The sequence below is a fragment of the Salvelinus fontinalis genome, unplaced genomic scaffold (assembly GCF_029448725.1).
Source record: "Salvelinus fontinalis isolate EN_2023a unplaced genomic scaffold, ASM2944872v1 scaffold_0023, whole genome shotgun sequence".
Lineage (NCBI taxonomy): Eukaryota > Metazoa > Chordata > Actinopteri > Salmoniformes > Salmonidae > Salvelinus > Salvelinus fontinalis.
Window position 1 is genome coordinate 752,933 of NW_026600232.1, and position 19,746 is coordinate 772,678.

The window sequence follows — 19,746 nt, forward strand, 5'->3', positions numbered from 1 at the left end:
ACCCTTCTCGCTCCCTCACCCTCCTCTCTCGCTCCCTCACCCTCTCGCTCCCTCACCCTCTCGCTCCCTCACTCTCTCGCTCCCTCACTCTCTCGCTCCCTCACTCTCTCGCTCCCTCCTCTCTCCCTCCCTCACCCTCCCCTCTCGCTCCCTCACCCTCCCTCTCTCCCTCCCTCACCCTCCCTCTCTCTCTCCCTCTGTTCCTCTCTAGTTGTGCTGAGGCAGTCCTGGATGCAGACCCAGGCCAGCTACAGGTAGAAGATGCCGTCTATGGAGGAACCCCCCTACACTGGTGCAAGACTGCGGAGGTAGAGGGGAACACTTTACAATTACACTTACACTTTTTCACCCAAAATGCATTGTGATAAAGTATTTTAATTGATCCTCCATGATAAAATCGGAGGAACTTTGGATCTGTTTCTGTCCGTTGGTACCTACTAACATGCTTACCAGGGTTTCCATTTACCCACTTCTGGCCGATGTAAAAACGAGAAATGTTTTGCTTGCCAAATTGTCCGTCTATAGTTTAATTTGCCTAATTTTGTGAAAATGCAATTTTTTATTATTTTTTCTCAACTGGTAATTGAAATACGCCTCCCAATCAAGTGCATAAGCAACGGTAGGGAAGCTATCAGCGTGTCACCCACCACTTTACAATGTGAGCTGGAGGCAGTATGCATTTTGAAAACATATACTGAATTGTTTGAAACCTGAAAGTTTTACTTCATATTATGAGGCATGTCTTACCTTGCTTCAAAGTAGCCTCGTCAAAATCCCACCATACACAAATGGAAGCAATTATTTTATGAAGTCTTCCCCATTGAAACTAGCATTTCTCTCCTGTTCTATTGGTTTTTGACGTTCTTTCGTTGTCCAGAAGCCAAAGACACAATCCTAGTCATATTAGAAACTTCCTAGTGTTCTCCCACAAATTGCATTTTGGCAAATTAACGCTGTATTGGCTGCTTCATTACAGGAGTTGCACGGAATGTTACCATGAATTACCATGAACTACCATGAGCATTGTGGGTGGATGCCCTACTGGGTTACGCACCCAATGCAAATGGGTCCGGTAAATCTCTCAAATGTCCGGTAAATTAAAATTTTGCCGGTCATGTTGTCCGGTGTTTTTTTCTTAACGGAAACCCTGGTACGTACGTTAGTCACACGTGATATCTCAGACACCACTAGCCTGATTTTTTTTATATATTTTTTTTTACGAAACTCTGGTGAATGATGCGTCTTGCCATAGATATCTGGCATTTGCGAAACTACACTGATTGGCCCAAAGGGGGCGATATAGTAATCAGCTGAACTGAGAAACTTTGAACAAGCTTTTCTCCTGTCCTGTTGAGCCCCAGTCATGACACTTTGTACTGCATATGCTTCTCCTCATGAGAAACAGGAAACTTGGGTGAATGCATCTCGCTGTGGAGATCCAACGTTTGACAAAACTACACTGAGTGGGCCAAGGGGGCGCTGCATCATTCTGTGGGAGACAACATGTTTACTACTGTTGCTAGTTAAACGTACTGAAACCTGAAGTACCTACTTGTTTCTATGTATCAATTTATGGTCAAACAGATATTATTTACAAGTCTGTGTTAAACATGGCTAAGTGCTATCATGCTTTCCCTCCCCTCTACTTCTCCCCTCTACTTCTCCCTCTACCCCCCCCCCCCCCCCCCCCCCCCCCCTAGATGTGTCGTACGCTGCTGGAGCGAGGTTGCTTGGTGAACTACCTCAGTAAGACAGGGGAGAGTGCACTGCACGTCCTGACCAAGAGGGGGCGCTTCGATGCTTCCATGGTGCTGCTCACACACGGGGGGGAACCCAACCTCAAGGGTCAGGATGGGAACACAGCCCTGCATCTGGCTATGAAGGTAGGGAGGGTGTGTTTCGTGTGTGTGTCACAGAGGGAAAACACGGCTCTGGCTATGAAGGTAGGGAGGGTGTGTTTCGTGTGTGTGTCACAGAGGGAAAACACGGCTCTGGCTATGAAGGTAGGGAGGGTGTGTGTGTGTGTGTTACAGAGGGAAAACACGTCCCTGCCTCTGGCTATGTAGGTAGGGAGGGTGTGTGTGTGTGTGTGTGTGTGTGTGTGTGTGTGTCACAGAGGGGAAACACAACCCTGCCTCTGGCTATGAAGGTAGGGAGGGTGTGTGTGTGTGTGTCACACACAGAGGGGAAACACAGCCCAGGCTATGAAGGTAGGGAGGGTGTGTGTGTGTCACACACAGAGGGGAAACACAGCCCTGGCTATGAAGGTAGGGAGGGTGTGTGTGTGTGTTACACACAGAGGGGAAACACAGCCCTGCCTCTGGCTATGAAGCGAGGGTGTGTGTGTGTGCGTGTCACACACAGAGGGGAAACACAGCCCAGGCTATGAAGGTAGGGAGGGTGTGTGTGTGTGTGTGTGTGTGTGTTACACACAGAGGGGAAACACAGCCCTGCATCTGGCTATGAAGCGAGGGTGTGTGTGTGTGCGTGTCACACACAGAGGGGAAACACAGCCCTGGCTATGAAGGTAGGGAGGGTGTGTGTGTGTTACACACAGAGGGGAAACACAGCCCTGCCTCTGGCTATGAAGCGAGGGTGTGTGTGTGTGCGTGTCACACACAGAGGGGAAACACAGCCCTGGCTATGAAGGTAGGGAGGGTGTGTGTGTGTCACACACAGAGGGGAAACACAGCCCTGGCTATGAAGGTAGGGAGGGTGTGTGTGTGTGTTACACACAGAGGGGAAACACAGCCCTGCCTCTGGCTATGAAGCGAGGGTGTGTGTGTGTGTGCGTGTCACACACAGAGGGGAAACACAGCCCAGGCTATGAAGGTAGGGAGGGTGTGTGTGTGTGTGTGTGTGTGTGTGTGTGTTACACACAGAGGGGAAACACAGCCCTGCATCTGGCTATGAAGCGAGGGTGTGTGTGTGTGCGTGTCACACACAGAGGGGAAACACAGCCCAGGCTATGAAGGTAGGGAGGGTGTGTGTGTGTTACACACAGAGGGGAAACACAGCCCTGCCTCTGGCTATGAAGCGAGGGTGTGTGTGTGTGCGTGTCACACACAGAGGGGAAACACAGCCCTGGCTATGAAGGTAGGGAGGGTGTGTTACACACAGAGAGGAAACACGGCCCTGCCTCTGGCTATGAAGGGAGGGAGGGTGTGTTTGTTGCACTCAGTGGGAGTTTAATGCTTCGGTAACCTTCCTCTTTATCTCAAACATATGAATCCCTTCAACAATATGACAAATGATTAGTACGGTCTAGGGTTAGATGGAAATTATTAGGGGTACAGTCTTACATTTTTTTTTATATATATATACACCTTTATTTAACCAGGTAGGCTAGTTGAGAACAAGTTCTCATTTACAACTGCGACCTGGCCAAGATAAAGCAAAGCAGTTCGACATATACAACAACAGTTACACATGGAATAAACAAACATACAGTCAATAATACAGTAGAAAAAGTCTATACACAGTGTGTGCAAATGAGGTAGGATAAGGGAGGTAAGGCAATTAAATAAGCCATGGTGGTGAAGTAATTACAATATAGCAATTAAACACTGGAGTGATAGATGTGCAGAAGATGATTGTGCAAGTAGAGCTACTGGGGTGCAAAGGAGCAAGATAAATAAATAAATAAATACAGTATAGGGATGAGGCAGTTGGATGGGCTATTTACAGATGAGCTGTGCAGTGATCTGTGAGCTGCTCTTGTTAAGTTCATGTTTTAAGTATCCCTATATTTCTGTTATTACGGGGCTATCACTCAGTCAAGAGTGCGCCTGCGCAGGGCGTCTTGTAGTTGATCGACCTAGCCTGGAGTGGAATGGCTACCTTGTAATGTGTTTGTATAGTAAACTTTGTTAAACTGGAACCTTGTCGTTGTGTCATTTCGAGTTAACAGCTCTGACAGCTGGTGCTTAAAGCTAGTGAGGGAGATATGAGTCTCCAGCTTCAGTGATTTTTGCAGTTCGTTCCAGTCATTGGCAGCAGAGAACTGGAAGGAAAGACGGCCAAAGGAAGAATTGGCTTTGGGGGTGACCAGTGAGATATACCTGCTGGAGCGCGTGCTATGGGTGGGTGCTGCTATGGTGACCAGTTAGCTGAGATCAGGCGGGGATTTACCTAGCAGGGTTTTGTAGATGACCTGGAGCCAGTGGGTTTGGCGCCGAGTATGAAGCGAGGGCCAGCCAACGAGAGCGTACAGGTCGCAGTGGTGGGTAGTGTATGGGGCTTTGGTGACAAAACGGATGGCACTGTGATAGTCTGCATCCAATTTGTTGAGTAAAGGATCGGTAGGATGGTCAGTTTTACGAGGGTATGTTTGGCAGCATGAGTGAAGGATGCTTTGTTGCGAAATTGGAAGCCGATTCTAGATTTCATTTTGGATTGGAGATGCTTAATGTGAGTCTGGAAGGAGAGTTTACAGTCTAACCAGACACCTAGGTATTTGTAGTTGTCCACATATTCTAAGTCAAAACCATCCAGAGTAGTGATGCTGGACGGGTGGGCGGCGATCGGTTGAAGAGCATTAATTTAGTTTTGCTTGCATTTAAGAGCAGTTGGAGACCACGGAAGGAGTGTTATATGGCATTGAAGCTTGTTTGGAGGTTAGTTAACACCGTTTCCAAGGAAGGGCCAGATATATACAGAATGGTGTCGTCTGCGTAGAGGTGGATCAGGGAATCACCTGCAGCAAGAGCGACATCGTTGATATATACAGAGAAAAGAGTCGGCCCGAGAATTGAACCCTGTGGTACCCCCATAGAGACTGCCAGAGGTCCGGACAACAGGCCCTCCGATTTGACACACTGAACTATGTCTGAGAAGTAGTTGGTGAACCAGGCGAGGCAGTCATTTGAGAAACCAAGGCTATTGAGTCTGCCGATAAGAATACGGTGATTGACAGAGTCGAAAACCTTGGCCAGGTCGATGAAGACAGCTGCACAGTACTGTCTTTTATCGATGGCGGTTATGATATCGTTTAGTACCTTGAGCATGGCCGAGGTGCACCTGTGACCAGCTCGGAAACCGGATTGCACAGCGGAGAAGGTATTGGTGGGATTCGAAATGGTCAGTGTTCTGTTTATTGACTTGGCTTTTGAATCCTTTAGAATGTTAGGGCAGGATGGATATCGGAATGATTAGGGGTACGGTCTAGGGTTAGACGGGAATGATTAGGGGTATGGTCTAGGGTTAGACGGGAATGATTAGGGGTACGGTCTAGGGTTAGACGGGAATGATTAGGGGTACGGTCTAGGGTTAGACGGGAATGATTAGGGGTACGGTCTAGGGTTAGACGGGAATGATTAGGGGTACGGTCTAGGGTTAGACGGGAATGATTAGGGGTACGGTCTAGGGTTAGACGAGAATGATTAGGGGTACGGGCTAGGGTTAGACGGGAATGATTAGGGGTACGGTCTAGGGTTAGAAGGGAATGATTAGGGGTACGGTCTAGGGTTAGACGGGAATGATTAGGGGTACGGGCTAGGGTTAGACGGGAATGATTAGGGGTACGGGCTAGGGTTAGACGGGAATGATTAGGGGTACGGTCTAGGGTTAGAATTTGGACACTACATGGTCCCTTCCCGTTCATGACCCCTTGTTTTTCTCTCTGACCCCTGCTGTTTCGCTACTTCCAGATGGACCACATGGAACTGATCAAGGCTCTGATCGTGTTTGGAGCCGACGTGGAGATGCACAATGACCTGGGAGAGACTCCCGGATTGATAGCAGCACGCACTAGTAAAGGTGAGAGAGAAGAAAGAGAGGAGGGAGGGAGGGAAAAAGGAGGATGGGGAGAGGGTGAGACACCTGGACTCAAAGCATCACGCACTAGTAAAGGTGAGAGGGAAGAGAGGAGGGAGGGAAGAAAGAGAGGAAGGAGGGAAAAAGGAGGATGGGGAGAGGGTGAGACACCTGGACTCAAAGCATCACGCACTAGTAAAGGTGAGAGGGATTGGAGGGGGGGTCGAGAGGGAAGGGAATAGAGTAGGTGGATGGAGGGATAGAGTGAGCAAAGGGAATGAAAGAATGACTGGGTGGATGAATTAATGAGAAAAGTAGAGGAGTGTTAGTTCCTTGGTGCCTTTATAAAACGCTGACGTCACAAGCCAGCAGATGAATGAATCCTAACACAACAACAATCTAATGTTGATGTGGATATTAATGAATTCAAAAGCATGTGTTATTGTGGATGATATAGCATGCATATGTTAGGGCTGTGTGAACATTAATATAACATTAACTACAGTATATTGTATTCATTGATCATGTGAACCCTGCTCATTGCTCGATTACATTGATTAATCAGCTGTTTGAAATGTGCTGAAATGATCATAGGCCTTTCGCTCGAGGGTGGGTCAAATTGCGGGGGACTTTCTGGGAATTACAGTTTCCTGGGTTTTTTCACCAACACTTGGTTTGTCAGCCACTGTCACTTAGGAAGCCAGCAGCCTGAGACAGGTTGTTAGCTAAGCTAACGTTTGTAAAGCTAGCGAGGTAGCTGAATATTATAGCTAAAAAAGCTTAGCTTGCTGCCAAAGAGCTTGCTAAGACTATGTATATACAATCAAAGAAATATATGTTATTTCAAAACATTATCAGTGGTTTAGAGCATTAATATAGCTAATGTAAGCTAGCTAGTGAAAGCTAATAAGTGCTGGATGCTTTCACGTTTAGCTTGTGTGGGTTTGTTGCTCTTAGCTAGCACACGGACAATCAGTAGCATACTGCAGTAGTGAGACGTGAGACAAATTACCAACATAGATGGATCCTTCATTTATTTTTACATTACACAATAAACGTTCATAAGAACCGTCAGAGTTGAAACAAGCTAACTAACGTGAGCAAGCAGGGATTTGTAGCTAGTAGGTCGTATTGAAAGCTAGCTACATCCTATCAAACCTGTCGCCTGGTGTTCATTTCTGTATTTTTGAAGTTATTGTCCATGTCAATCAACCCCTCTGTTGTGGTTGCCATGGTTATACATTTATATCGTTTTTATTGATTGATAATATCTCAATACAAAAGAATACATGTTATCTATGTCTTTCTATGGAAAGCATGCGTGGTGTTCAAATCTGCATGTGTGATTGTTTGTGTGTCGTGTGTGAATGCCTGTATGATCTGTTTTACCACTCTGTCTCATTCTCTCTCTCTGTAACTGACTGTTTGTGAAATTGAATAATGCTTTGCTAAAGTTCATCAGTTCATTTTGCTCTCTCTTCCCACTCTCTCCCGACCTATTCTTTCACTCTCTCATTCTCTCTCTCTCAACCTCTACCTATCTACCTCTTTCTCTCACTCTCCATCCCTTCACCCCCCCCCCCCCCTCCTCCTCCCCTCTCCTCCTCCCCTCTCCTCCTCCCCTCTCCTCTCTCTCCTCTCTCTCTCTCTCTTATCATTGTGTGTGCATGTCTCTAACCCCGTGACTTGGTGTGTTGATTGACTGAAGGCTCCAACAGAAAGGTGCTACTGAACATGCTGTGTAGTGTAGGGGCAGAGCGGTGCGCCCCACCCTCCTCCCCCCTCAACCCCCATCCACCCCCCAAGAAGGCTGCTTCCTCACCAGGCATAGGTAAAGCCCCCCCCCCCCCCCCCCCCATCCTCAATCCCCAAATGTCTCTTTGACCCTTCTCCTTCTGGGGCCAGATGTATCAAGCATCTCAGAGTAGGAGTGCTAGGATCAGTTCTGCCGTTCTGATCATAATGAGTTTGATTGAGGGGATCTGATCTTAGATCAGCACTCCTACTCTGAGATGCTTTATGAATACAGGCCCTGATACCATTTAATCTTTCACCCTCTGACCCCCAACCCCCCAGAGCCACCCTCCATCTCTATTCTCTTCTCTGACCCCCACCCCAATACCCCAGAACCTCCCTCCCTCTCTCTTCTCTGACCCCCAGAACCTCCCTCCATCTCTCTTCTCTGACCCCCAGAACCTCCCTCCCTCTCTCTTCTCTGACCCCCAACCCCAATACCCCAGAACCTCCCTCCTTCTCTCTTCTCTGACCCCCAACCCCAATACCCCAGAACCCCCCTCCTTCTCTCTTCTCTGACCCCCACCCCAAAACCCCAGAACCTCCTTCCCTCCCTCTCTCTTCTCTGACCCCCAACCCCAACACCCCAGAACCTCCCTCCTCTCTTCTCTGACCCCCAACCCCAACACCCCAGAACCACCCTCCTTCTCTCTTCTCTGACCCCCACCCCAATACCCCAGAACCTCCCTCTCTCTTCTCTTCTCTGAACCCCAACCCCCCAGAACCACTCTCTCTTCTCTGACCCCCAACCCCAGAACCTCCCTCCCTCTCTCTTCTCTGACCCCCAACCCCAGAACCTCCCTCCCTCTCTCTTCTCTGACCCCTCCTTTATTTGATGGTGGTTTATCCTTTCTTTCATCCCCTCTTTGTTTTCTCTCTTTTCGTTACTGAAGTCTCCCACTATCCCTCTCTCCGGCATCGTGATCCTCCTTACCTACTTACCTTACCTTCTTCCCTTTTGAAGACTTTCTCCTTTTCTCTCTTTTTTCTTTCTCTTTTTTCTTTCTCTTTCCTCCCTTTTTTCTTTTCGTCAGTCCCTTTGAACATTCATCTGCTTTGTTTTTAATTCATCCTTCCCTCTGCTATCACTCCATGTTGGTATTCATCCCTCTCTTCTCTCCCTGCATTTTGAATTATGCTGTTACTTCTCCCCTCTCTTCTGTCTCTTCCCACTTCTCTCACTCCCTTTTCCCCCAGGCTCATCCCCTTCTCTCTGTCCCTCTCTTCCCTTCCACTCTGCGCTCCTATTGGTTGATTAGACCTGGGTCCTTGTCTGTGATTGGCCGATAGGGTTCGAGGACATCATGCACGTTGCGGCGGCAGTGGGAGCGATGAGTCGCGGCCGGGAGGAAGTGGACGGGTTCAAAACAGGAAGCAGGAAGTACGTTTCTGTGTATTTTATTTTGGTTATGTAGGTATTTATCCGTTTTGTCTTAATTCAAAGTACTGCTGATCTGTGTGATTCCTTGGTTGGTTGATGAATTATTACACCAGTTTGAATGAATAGTCAAGTGTACAAATGACTTCTATATTGTCTGAATGGCTTGTTCCTCTTTCTCCTGCTGTGTAAGAGTCACTCTAATGGCCTCCTCTCTCCTCTCTAGGATAGACAGACTGCTGTGTCTGGATGGAGGGGGCATTAAAGGCTTGGTTCTGATCCAGTTGTTAATCGCCCTGGAGAAAGAGGCAGGCAGGCCCATCAAGGAACTCTTTGACTGGGTTTCTGGGACCAGCACAGGGGGCATACTGGCCCTGGCTATCACCCATGGTGAGCTGTCACTGCGTGTGTATTATGAGTGTCTGTGTGCAGAGAAACTCAAATGGTGTTATGTATGTGTTTTATAGTTGATGTGGTTCTCAATATTTTTAATGGATTGTTTTTTTTCTTCATACAAAGTTGTCCCTAACTTCTTAAAGAGCAGCCTTGAACCGTAACCCTTTCAACATTGAAAGTGTTTGTTTGTGAGATGCTGTCGTACCTTTCCAGGTAAGGATATGGAGTAAATCTCCTTTCTCTCTCTCTCTCTTCTCTCTCTCTCCAGGTAAGGATATGGAGTAAATCTCCTTTCTCTCTCTCTCTCTTCTCTTCTCTCTCCAGGTAAGGATATGGAGTAAATCTCCTTTCTCTCTCTCTTCTCTCTCTCTCTCTCTCCAGGTAAGGATATGGAGTAAATCTCCTTTCTCTCTCTCTCTTCTCTTCTCTCTCCAGGTAAGGATATGGAGTAAATCTCCTTTCTCTCTCTCTCTTCTCTCTCTCTCTCCAGGTAAGGATATGGAGTAAATCTCCTTTCTCTCTCTCTTCTCTCTCTCTTTCCAGGTAAGGATATGGAGTAAATCTCCTTTCTCTCTCTCTCTTCTCTCTCTCTCTCCAGGTAAGGATATGGAGTAAATCTCCTTTCTCTCTCTTCTCTCTCTCTCTCTCTCTCCAGGTAAGGATATGAGGTAAATCTCCTTTCTCTCTCTCTCTCTTCTCTCTCTCTCTCTCCAGGTAAGGATATGGAGTAAATCTCCTTTCTCTCTCTCTCTCTTCTCTCTCTCTCTCTCTCCAGGTAAGGATATGGAGTAAATCTCCTTTCTCTCTCTTCTCTCTCTCTCTCTCTCTCCAGGTAAGGATATGAGGTAAATCTCCTTTCTCTCTCTTCTCTCTCTCTCTCTCTCTCTCCAGGTAAGGATATGGAGTAAATCTCCTTTCTCTCTCTCTCTCTTCTCTCTCTCTCCAGGTAAGGATATGGAGTAAATCTCCTTTCTCTCTCTCTCTCTTCTCTCTCTCTCCAGGTAAGGATATGGAGTAAATCTCCTTTCTCTCTCTCTCTCTTCTCTCTCTCTCCAGGTAAGGATATGGAGTAAATCTCCTTTCTCTCTCTCTCTCTTCTCTCCAGGTAAGGATATGGAGTAAATCTCCTTTCTCTCTCTCTTCTCTCTCTCTCTCTCCAGGTAAGGATATGGAGTAAATCTCTCTCCCTCCCTCTCCCTCTCTCTCTCCAGGTAAGGATATGGAGTAAATCTCTCTCTCTCTCCAGGTAAGGATATGGAGTATCTGCGATGCCTCTACTTCCGTATGAAGGAGCAGGTGTTCAAGGGGTCGCGCCCCTACGAGTCGGCCCCTCTGGAGGACTTCCTGAAGAAAGAGTTCGGAGAGAACACCATGATGACAGATGTACGGCACCCCAGGTAACCATGGAAACACTCTGGCTTTGTCTGATTGGTCAATTCAGGGTGCTGCTGTAATACTAACACTATTTCATGAGCTTCAATTGTATATTCATGAGCTATGAATGTTCTCTCATCCTGAAGTATCCTTTGTCTCTAATGTTGTTCGTCTGTGTGTGTTTCTCTGTCCCTGTGTGTTTCTCTGTCTGTCTCTCTGTGTGTTTCTCTGTCTGTCCCTGTGTGTTTCTCTGTCTGTCCCTGTGTGTTTCTCTGTCTCTGTGTGTGTTTCTCTGTCCCTGTGTGTTTCTCTGTCTGTCTCTCTGTGTGTTTCTCTGTCTGTCCCTGTGTGTTTCTCTGTCTGTCTCTCTGTGTGTTTCTCTGTCTGTCCCTGTGTGTTTCTCTGTCTGTCTCTGTGTGTGTTTCTCTGTGTTTCTCTGTCTGTCTCTCTCTCTCTCTGTGTGTGTGTCTGTCTGTCTGTCTGTCTGTCTGTCTGTCTGTCTGTCTGTCTCTGTGTGTGTTTCTCTGTCTCTCTCCACAGGGTGATGGTAACCAGTGTGCTGGCAGACAGACATCCAGGAGAGCTCCATCTCTTTAGGAACTATGACCCCCCCTCCCTGCCCAGGGAACGCCCCTACGCTGCCACAGCCAACTTCCTTCCCCTCACCATACCACAAGGTAACAGAGTGGGGGGGGCAGGCTGTGTTTGTGTTCTACCTCAGTGTGTGTGACGTGATAATGGCCATGTACTCTTCTAATCTCCACCCGGCACAGCCAGAAGAGGACTGACCCCTCATAGCCTGGTTCCTCTCTAGGTTTCTTCCTAGGTTCCTGTCTTTCTAGGGAGTTTTTCCCAGCCACCGTGCTTCCACACCTGCATTGTTTGCTGTTTGGGGTTTGAGGCTGGGTTTCTGTACAGCACGTTGTGACATCAGCTGATGTAAAGAGGGCTTTATGAATACATATTATTTATAATGTTCGCCCTGTCGTCTGAGTGTCGGTGTTGTTTGGAGTGTGTGTGACAGGGCCAGCTGTGTTTCCATCTGGTGGTGGTATCAGTGTGTGTGTTGTTGTTTCAGGATGGGAGGATGAGGATGTGTTGATAGTTGGATACACTCAGGAACCTGCTAAAAAACGTAGGAAGGTGACAGACCAAGGTGTGTGTGTGTGTTATGTCTCTGTGTGTGTTATGTCTCTGTGTGTGTGGTCTGTCTGACTGTCAGTGTGTGTGTTATGTCAGTGTGTGTGTTATGTCTGTGTGTGGTTTGGTCTGTCTGTGTGTTTGGTCTCTGTGTCTCTGTGTGTGTGTGTGTGGTCTGTCTGACTGTGTGTTTGGTCTGACTGTGTGTTTGGTCTGTCTGTCTCTCTCTGTGTGTGTGTGTGTATGTGTGTGTGTGTGTGAGATGCCTGTTCTCTCTGAGTGTGTGGAGGTGAAAGGGTCACAGTGAAGATGCTTGGTGAATCTGCTCTCACACCCCACCAATTTCACTTGAACTTTTTTCATCATCAATCATGATTTTGTCTGATTGGTTGGTTGATTTGATGCTTAGCTCCAACCCTCTCATCCTATCAGAACAGGTTGTGTGGAGAGCCGCCCGTTCCAGTGGCGCCGCCCCCACCTACTTCCGACCAATGGGACGGTTTCTGGACGGAGGGCTGCTGGCCAATAACCCGACACTGGATGCCATGACTGAGATCCACCAATACAACAAATCCCTGAAAGCAGAGGTGTGACTCTAAGAAGTTTCATCTGAAATGTTCCTTTTGTACTGACTCGTCTGTTTAACATCTCTGTCTCTCTCTCTCTCTGTTTATTTTTAATGTAGGGGCGTGGCTCAGAGGTGCAGCGTCTAGGTGTGGTCGTTTCTTTAGGGACAGGTAAGAGCTTTATATTGGTGTATTATAATATGTATAAATCATATGGAGGTGTAATATTATGTCATGTTTATTGGGACAGGTAAGAGCTTTATATTGGTATATTATAATATGTATAAATCATATGGAGGTGTAATATTATGTCATGTTTATTGGGACAGGTAGGAGCTTTATATTGGTATATTATAATATGTATAAATCATATGGAGGTGTAATATTATGTCATGTTTATTGGGACAGGTAAGAGCTTTATATTGGTATATTATAATATGTAGAAATCATATGGAGGTGTAATATTATGTCATGTTTATTGGGACAGGTAGGAGCTTTATATTGGTATATTATAATATGTAGAAATCATATGGAGGTGTAATATTATGTCATGTTTATTGGGACAGGTAAGCCTCCCCAGGTAGTGGTGAACTCTGTCGACGTGTTCAGACCCTCCAACCCTCTGGAACTGGCTAAGAGCTTTGTAGGCGCCAAGGAATTGGGCAAGATGCTGGTGGACTGCGTGAGTTGGTTTAACGATTGGTTGATTTAGATTTATTGTGAGTGACCTTTTATCCTGCATACTGTTTAGTTCACTGTTTGAATTAGTGAAACTAATTGTTGATAGTAATTCATATAAAAAAAATCTTCACATTTTCATTCAACATTTCCGCTCTGAAACCAATGTCCTAGTAGTTAGTCCCTGTATGAAGAGGTCCCTGTTGTATTGCTCATCTGCAACATACACTGATTTCCTCTGTCTCTCTCCCTCCTCCTGTCTGTCAGTGTACAGACTCTGATGGTTGTGCTGTGGACAGGGCCAGGTCCTGGTGTGAGATGACTGATACTGTCTACCACAGGTCAGTCTGACACTAACCTCATCATACTGTCTACCACAGGTCAGTCTGACACTAACCTCGTCATACTGATACTGTCTACCACAGGTCAGTCTGACACTAACCTCATCATACTGTCTACCACAGGTCAGTCTGACACTAACCTCATCATACTGTCTACCACAGGTCAGCCTGACACTAACCTCGTCATACTGATACTGTCTACCACAGGTCAGCCTGACACTAACCTCATCATACTGATACTGTCTACCACAGGTCAGCCTGACACTAACCTCATCATACTGATACTGTCTACCACAGGTCAGTCTGACACTAACCTCGTCATACTGATACTGTCTACCACAGGTCAGTCTGACACTAACCTCGTCATACTGTCTACCACAGGTCAGTCTGACACTAACCTCATCATACTGATACTGTCTACCACAGGTCAGTCTGACACTAACCTCATCATACTGATACTGTCTACAACAGGTCAGTCTGACACTAACCTCATCATACTGATACTGTCTACCACAGGTCAGTCTGACACTAACCTCATCATACTGATACTGTCTACAACAGGTCAGTCTGACACTAACCTCATCATACTGTCTACCACAGGTCAGTCTGACACTAACCTCATCATACTGATACTGTCTACCACAGGTCAGCCTGACACTAACCTCATCATACTGATACTGTCTACCACAGGTCAGCCTGACACTAACCTCGTCATACTGATACTGTCTACCACAGGTCAGTCTGACACTAACCTCATCATACTGATACTGTCTACCACAGGTCAGCCTGACACTAACCTCATCATACTGATACTGTCTACCACAGGTCAGTCTGACACTAACCTCATCATACTGTCTACCACAGGTCAGTCTGACACTAACCTCATCATACTGTCTACCACAGGTCAGTCTGACACTAACCTCATCATACTGTCTACCACAGGTCAGTCTGACACTAACCTCATCATACTGTCTACCACAGGTCAGCCTGACATTAACCTCGTCATACTGTCTACCACAGGTCAGTCTGACACTAACCTCATCATACTGTCTACCACAGGTCAGCCTGACACTAACCTCGTCATACTGATACTGTCTACCACAGGTCAGCCTGACACTAACCTCATCATACTGTCTACCACAGGTCAGCCTGACACTAACCTCATCATACTGTCTACCACAGGTCAGCCTGACATTAACCTCATCATACTGATACTGTCTACCACAGGTCAGCCTGACACTAACCTCATCATACTGATACTGTCTACCACAGGTCAGTCTGACACTAACCTCATCATACTGTCTACCACAGGTCAGTCTGACACTAACCTCATCATACTGTCTACCACAGGTCAGTCTGACACTAACCTCATCATACTGTCTACCACAGGTCAGTCTGACACTAACCTCATCATACTGTCTACCACAGGTCAGCCTGACATTAACCTCGTCATACTGTCTACCACAGGTCAGTCTGACACTAACCTCATCATACTGTCTACCACAGGTCAGCCTGACACTAACCTCGTCATACTGATACTGTCTACCACAGGTCAGCCTGACACTAACCTCATCATACTGTCTACCACAGGTCAGCCTGACACTAACCTCATCATACTGTCTACCACAGGTCAGCCTGACATTAACCTCATCATACTGATACTGTCTACCACAGGTCAGCCTGACACTAACCTCGTCATACTGTCTACCACAGGTCAGTCTGACACTAACCTCGTCGTACTGATACTGTCTACCACAGGTCAGTCTGACACTAACCTCGTTTATACTGATACTGTCTACCACAGGTCAGTCTGACACTAACCTCGTCATACTGATACTGTCTACCACAGGTCAGTCTGACACTAACCTCATCATACTGATACTGTCTACCACAGGTCAGCCTGACACTAACCTCGTTTATACTGATACTGTCTACCACAGGTCAGTCTGACACTAACCTCGTCATACTGATACTGTCTACCACAGGTCAGCCTGACACTAACCTCATCATACTGATACTGTCTACCACAGGTCAGCCTGACACTAACCTCATCATACTGATACTGTCTACCACAGGTCAGCCTGACACTAACCTCATCATACTGATACTGTCTACCACAGGTCAGCCTGACACTAACCTCATCATACTGATACTGTCTACCACAGGTCAGCCTGACACTAACCTCGTCATACTGATACTGTCTACCACAGGTCAGCCTGACACTAACCTCGTCATACTGATACTGTCTACCACAGGTCAGTCTGACACTAACCTCGTAATACTGATACTGTCTACCACAGGTCAGTCTGACACTAACCTCGTAATACTAATACTGTCTACCACAGGTCAGCCTGACACTAACCTCATCATACTGATACTGTCTACCACAGGTCAGTCTGACACTAACCTCATCATACTGATACTGTCTACCACAGGTCAGTCTGACACTAACCTCGTCATACTGATACTGTCTACCACAGGTCAGTCTGACACTAACCTCGTCATACTGATACTGTCTACCACAGGTCAGTCTGACACTAACCTCGTCATACTGATACTGTCTACCACAGGTCAGCCTGACACTAACCTCGTCATACTGATACTGTCTACCACAGGTCAGTCTGACACTAACCTCGTAATACTGATACTGTCTACCACAGGTCAGTCTGACACTAACCTCATCATACTGATACTGTCTACCACAGGTCAGTCTGACACTAACCTCATCATACTGATACTGTCTACCACAGGTCAGTCTGACACTAACCTCATCATACTGATACTGTCTACCACAGGTCAGCCTGACACTAACCTCGTCATACTGATACTGTCTACCACAGGTCAGCCTGACACTAACCTCATCATACTGATACTAGTGGTCATATGGCACGTTGAATCCCACTCATATACATGGAGTGGACAAAACATTAAGAACAACTGCTCTTTCCATGACGTAGACTGACCAGGAGAATTCAGGGGAAAGCTATGATCCCTTATTGATGTCACTTGTTAAATCCACTTCAATCAGTGTAGATGAAGGGGAGGGGACAGGTTAAAGAAGGATTTTTAAGCATTGAGACATGGGTTGTTGTGTATGTGTGCCATACAGATGGTGAACGGGCAAGACAAACGATTTAAGTGCCTTTGAACGGGGTACAGTATTAGGTGCCAGGCGCACTGCTTTGAGTGTGTCAAGAACTACAACGCTGCTGGGTTTTTCATGCTCAACAGTTTCCCGTGTGTATCAAGAATGGTCCACCACCAAAAGGACATCCAGCCAACTTGACACAACTGTGGGAAGCATTGGAGTCAACATGGGCCTGTGCATCCCTGTGGAATGCTTTCGACACCTTGTAGAGTCCATGCCCCGACGAATTGAGGCTCTTCTGAGGGCAAAAGGGGGTGCAACTCAATATTAGGAAGGTGTTCCTACTTTTTTGTCCACTCAGTGTATGTATAGTGTATGTCTCTGTTGTACATTGGAAATGGAAAGTATTAACCCTTTGCACTCGTACCCAGAAACGGGTTGAAAATGGTAGATTTGGGCTCTAATAAGCACCTAAACTGGAACTTAGTGGCTGTACAGTGACGTGATATACATGAGGTCAGAGTCTGCTTCACAGCTCTGTGGGGTTTGACTGACAGGTGTTCTAAACTTCAGCACCACGCGCAGCGACAAGCTACCCCGTCCCTCCCGCTAGTTAGGCAACTTTTGCAAACGTTTTGTCTTGGTGAGGGGAAACGCTGTAAATGAAGATGACTGGATGTATTTTGAAAGATGGAGCCCTTGAGGATTCTAATATATGATGTCATACAAGCAGGCAGACACCTGTGGGTGTAAATGTGCACTTTGTCTCCAAATCAGTGAAACTCATGTCGTATACAGTGTCAGCGATGATCACGGTTTGTTGTTCAGTTACAAGATGACATGGCGTCATACCCTGGGATGTCCTGATCACAATCAGCCTGTGTTTGTTTGTTGTTCAGTTACAAGATGACATGGCGTCATACCCTGGGATGTCCTGAACACAATCAGCCTGTGTTTGTTTATTGTGAAGGGAATATGGCGCGGCACACGCACCTGAATGCACTCCGGACTCCTTTCTATGGGCACCTAAATTACAATCTGTTTGCCTTGTGAAAGCCTGACACTGTAAGATCCTACTTTATAACTTAACTAGTCATGTTGCCAATGGAACAACCTGACCCAAATTAATATTTCTAATGGACTGTTTTTGATTGTGTGAACATCAACAGTAATTGCAGGTTTGTGTTCCAAACAAATCAACTACAAGTGTGCTTGATCAAGTTCCTCAACGGCACAGCTAGGGGAGCTCCAAACACCTTCTAGTTGAAACTGTTCACACTCTGGAGACGTGTGGCCACTTGGAGACTCCAGTTAGTCCTCACTGAAACCCTTGTAAAAAATAAAATAAAATCTTATGTTGCACCTACCCCATGTTTTCCAGGAATATTCTTATCATGTTACTGAAAGTATCCAGAGTGTTTTAGGTTTTCGTTGTCAACAAATGCAGCGAAAAGAACAGTAAATATAAAATGCACATAAAGTGAAGTGTTTAGATTCAGTCTTGTCAGGTGAACTGTTGTACTCACCTTCAATCATTTCCTCATTATCTCCAAACTGTTCCCTTTCCTACAGGGGTTATGCATTTCATACTTATTCTTTATTCCATAAAGGCCAATTCCCACAGGTGTAACAGGTTAAAAACATTCTGTGTGACACTATGGTGTATGTGCTCTTGTTGAACTAGCCTGCTCTCTCCTACCCATCCCCCCCAGACTGAGCCCCCAGCTCTCCCAGGAGGTGATGCTGGATGAGGTGAGTGACGCCGTGCTGGTGGACATGCTGTGGGAGACCCAGATGTACCTCTACGAACAGAGGGAGAACATCCAACTCCTGGCACAGCAACTACTCAACGGCTACTGAGAGGAGAGGCAGAGGCAGGGATGGGAGCATGCTATGGGAATCCCAGATGTACCTCTATGAACAGAGGGACATCATACTACTACTGGCACAACAGGGGTTTGTTCATTACGCCGATTCTGTGGCAAAACGTTTCGTCAACAGAAGCAAATGGAACGAAACAGGGAGTGACCTACCAATTTGTTCAGTAAAAACTAATTTTCTATTGGGGTGTAATCATTGTGTAGATGAAAAATGTACTTGAAAAAGCTCAGAGCAAATGTCCATCACCTGATGGTTTGTCAGAGAGGTAGAGAGAGACACACAGAGGGGAAGAGGTAGATAGACACACAGAGAGAGAGGGAGATAAAAGAAGAGAGAGGGACGTTTATTCTCTTTCAATCTGTACTGGAGACTGAATGTCTGTCTGAGGGTTTCATTCTTTCTTACAGACGAATGAAGTCAAAGTCTAAAACCTGGGGAAAGGAAGAATCAGCTTTGCACAACAGTACTGAGACTGACAAATTATATAAAAATAAATTCAGAAACATTAAGACTGGAAAAAGATAAGAAACAGAGGATTACAGTTTGTACAATTGACCTCTTCTTGACATAGCCTGACGTATTTATTTATTGAGCTAATCCAAATCCTTCAAATAATCAGATTTACATCCAATAAAACAAATGCAGCCACGTAAATGATGTGAATCACTGTTTTGCGTCATTATTACACCATACTACACCCATAATCCCTCCAACCGACATCCCCATTCAAGGTGATGCCTTAACGGAAGGGCTGGCGGCCATTCTGAACCTGTTCAATAAGAAACTCTTGTTTTCGTTGCAACATGTTCTGCTATGATTTGCTACGGTGTGCACTAATGAATACGACCCGGATCTATCTCTTGTAACTACCTTTGTCCTATCATATCTGCCTTCTTGCTGTCTTAACCTCTCGAATCATAATTATTTCAACTGGACGGACTGTATAAATACCACATTACTTGAATAAACGAGCTCAATGGGTTGTGATACTATCTATCTGCACTATGTGTCTGATATGGCGCCCTGGCCAAAAGTATGTCTACCTAGTGAATAGGATGGTATTCAGACTGACTTTCAGTTTTTAACTGAACTCCACCACTTGTTTGTATTAATATCCTATGTACGGTTGTGTATTGGCTTTATAATTGATGATGAAGTGGATATATGAATAAAATAGTAACCTATGGAACTGAATAATTGATTTGTATTGTGTAATTACTATGCAATGAATTAGGTAAGGACCATTTTAACACGTAATTTCTAAGTAACAACTTGGTAAACACCGGGCTGTAAAATAAAAGGTATCCTATCTCGGTTGCTAAACCTACAGGTCGTGTGATGTTTTTCTACATTTTG

At 46.0% G+C, this 19,746-nt stretch overlaps 1 protein-coding gene across 1 annotated transcript; it reads left to right on the plus strand.

The window, feature by feature from the left end:
- Positions 1–206: 206 nt before the first annotated feature.
- On the plus strand, positions 207–19,579 carry LOC129842217 (85/88 kDa calcium-independent phospholipase A2-like; the record flags this gene model as incomplete). Its single annotated transcript, XM_055910673.1, has 13 exons — positions 207–308; positions 1,701–1,883; positions 5,649–5,757; positions 7,463–7,585; positions 8,839–8,929; positions 9,153–9,316; positions 10,569–10,719; positions 11,237–11,373; positions 12,269–12,423; positions 12,522–12,573; positions 12,969–13,084; positions 13,348–13,421; positions 18,222–19,579. Coding segments are annotated over 13 exons (1,605 nt in total), but the record flags the coding sequence as incomplete, so codon positions are not given.
- Between the last annotated feature and the right edge of the window lie 167 nt (positions 19,580–19,746).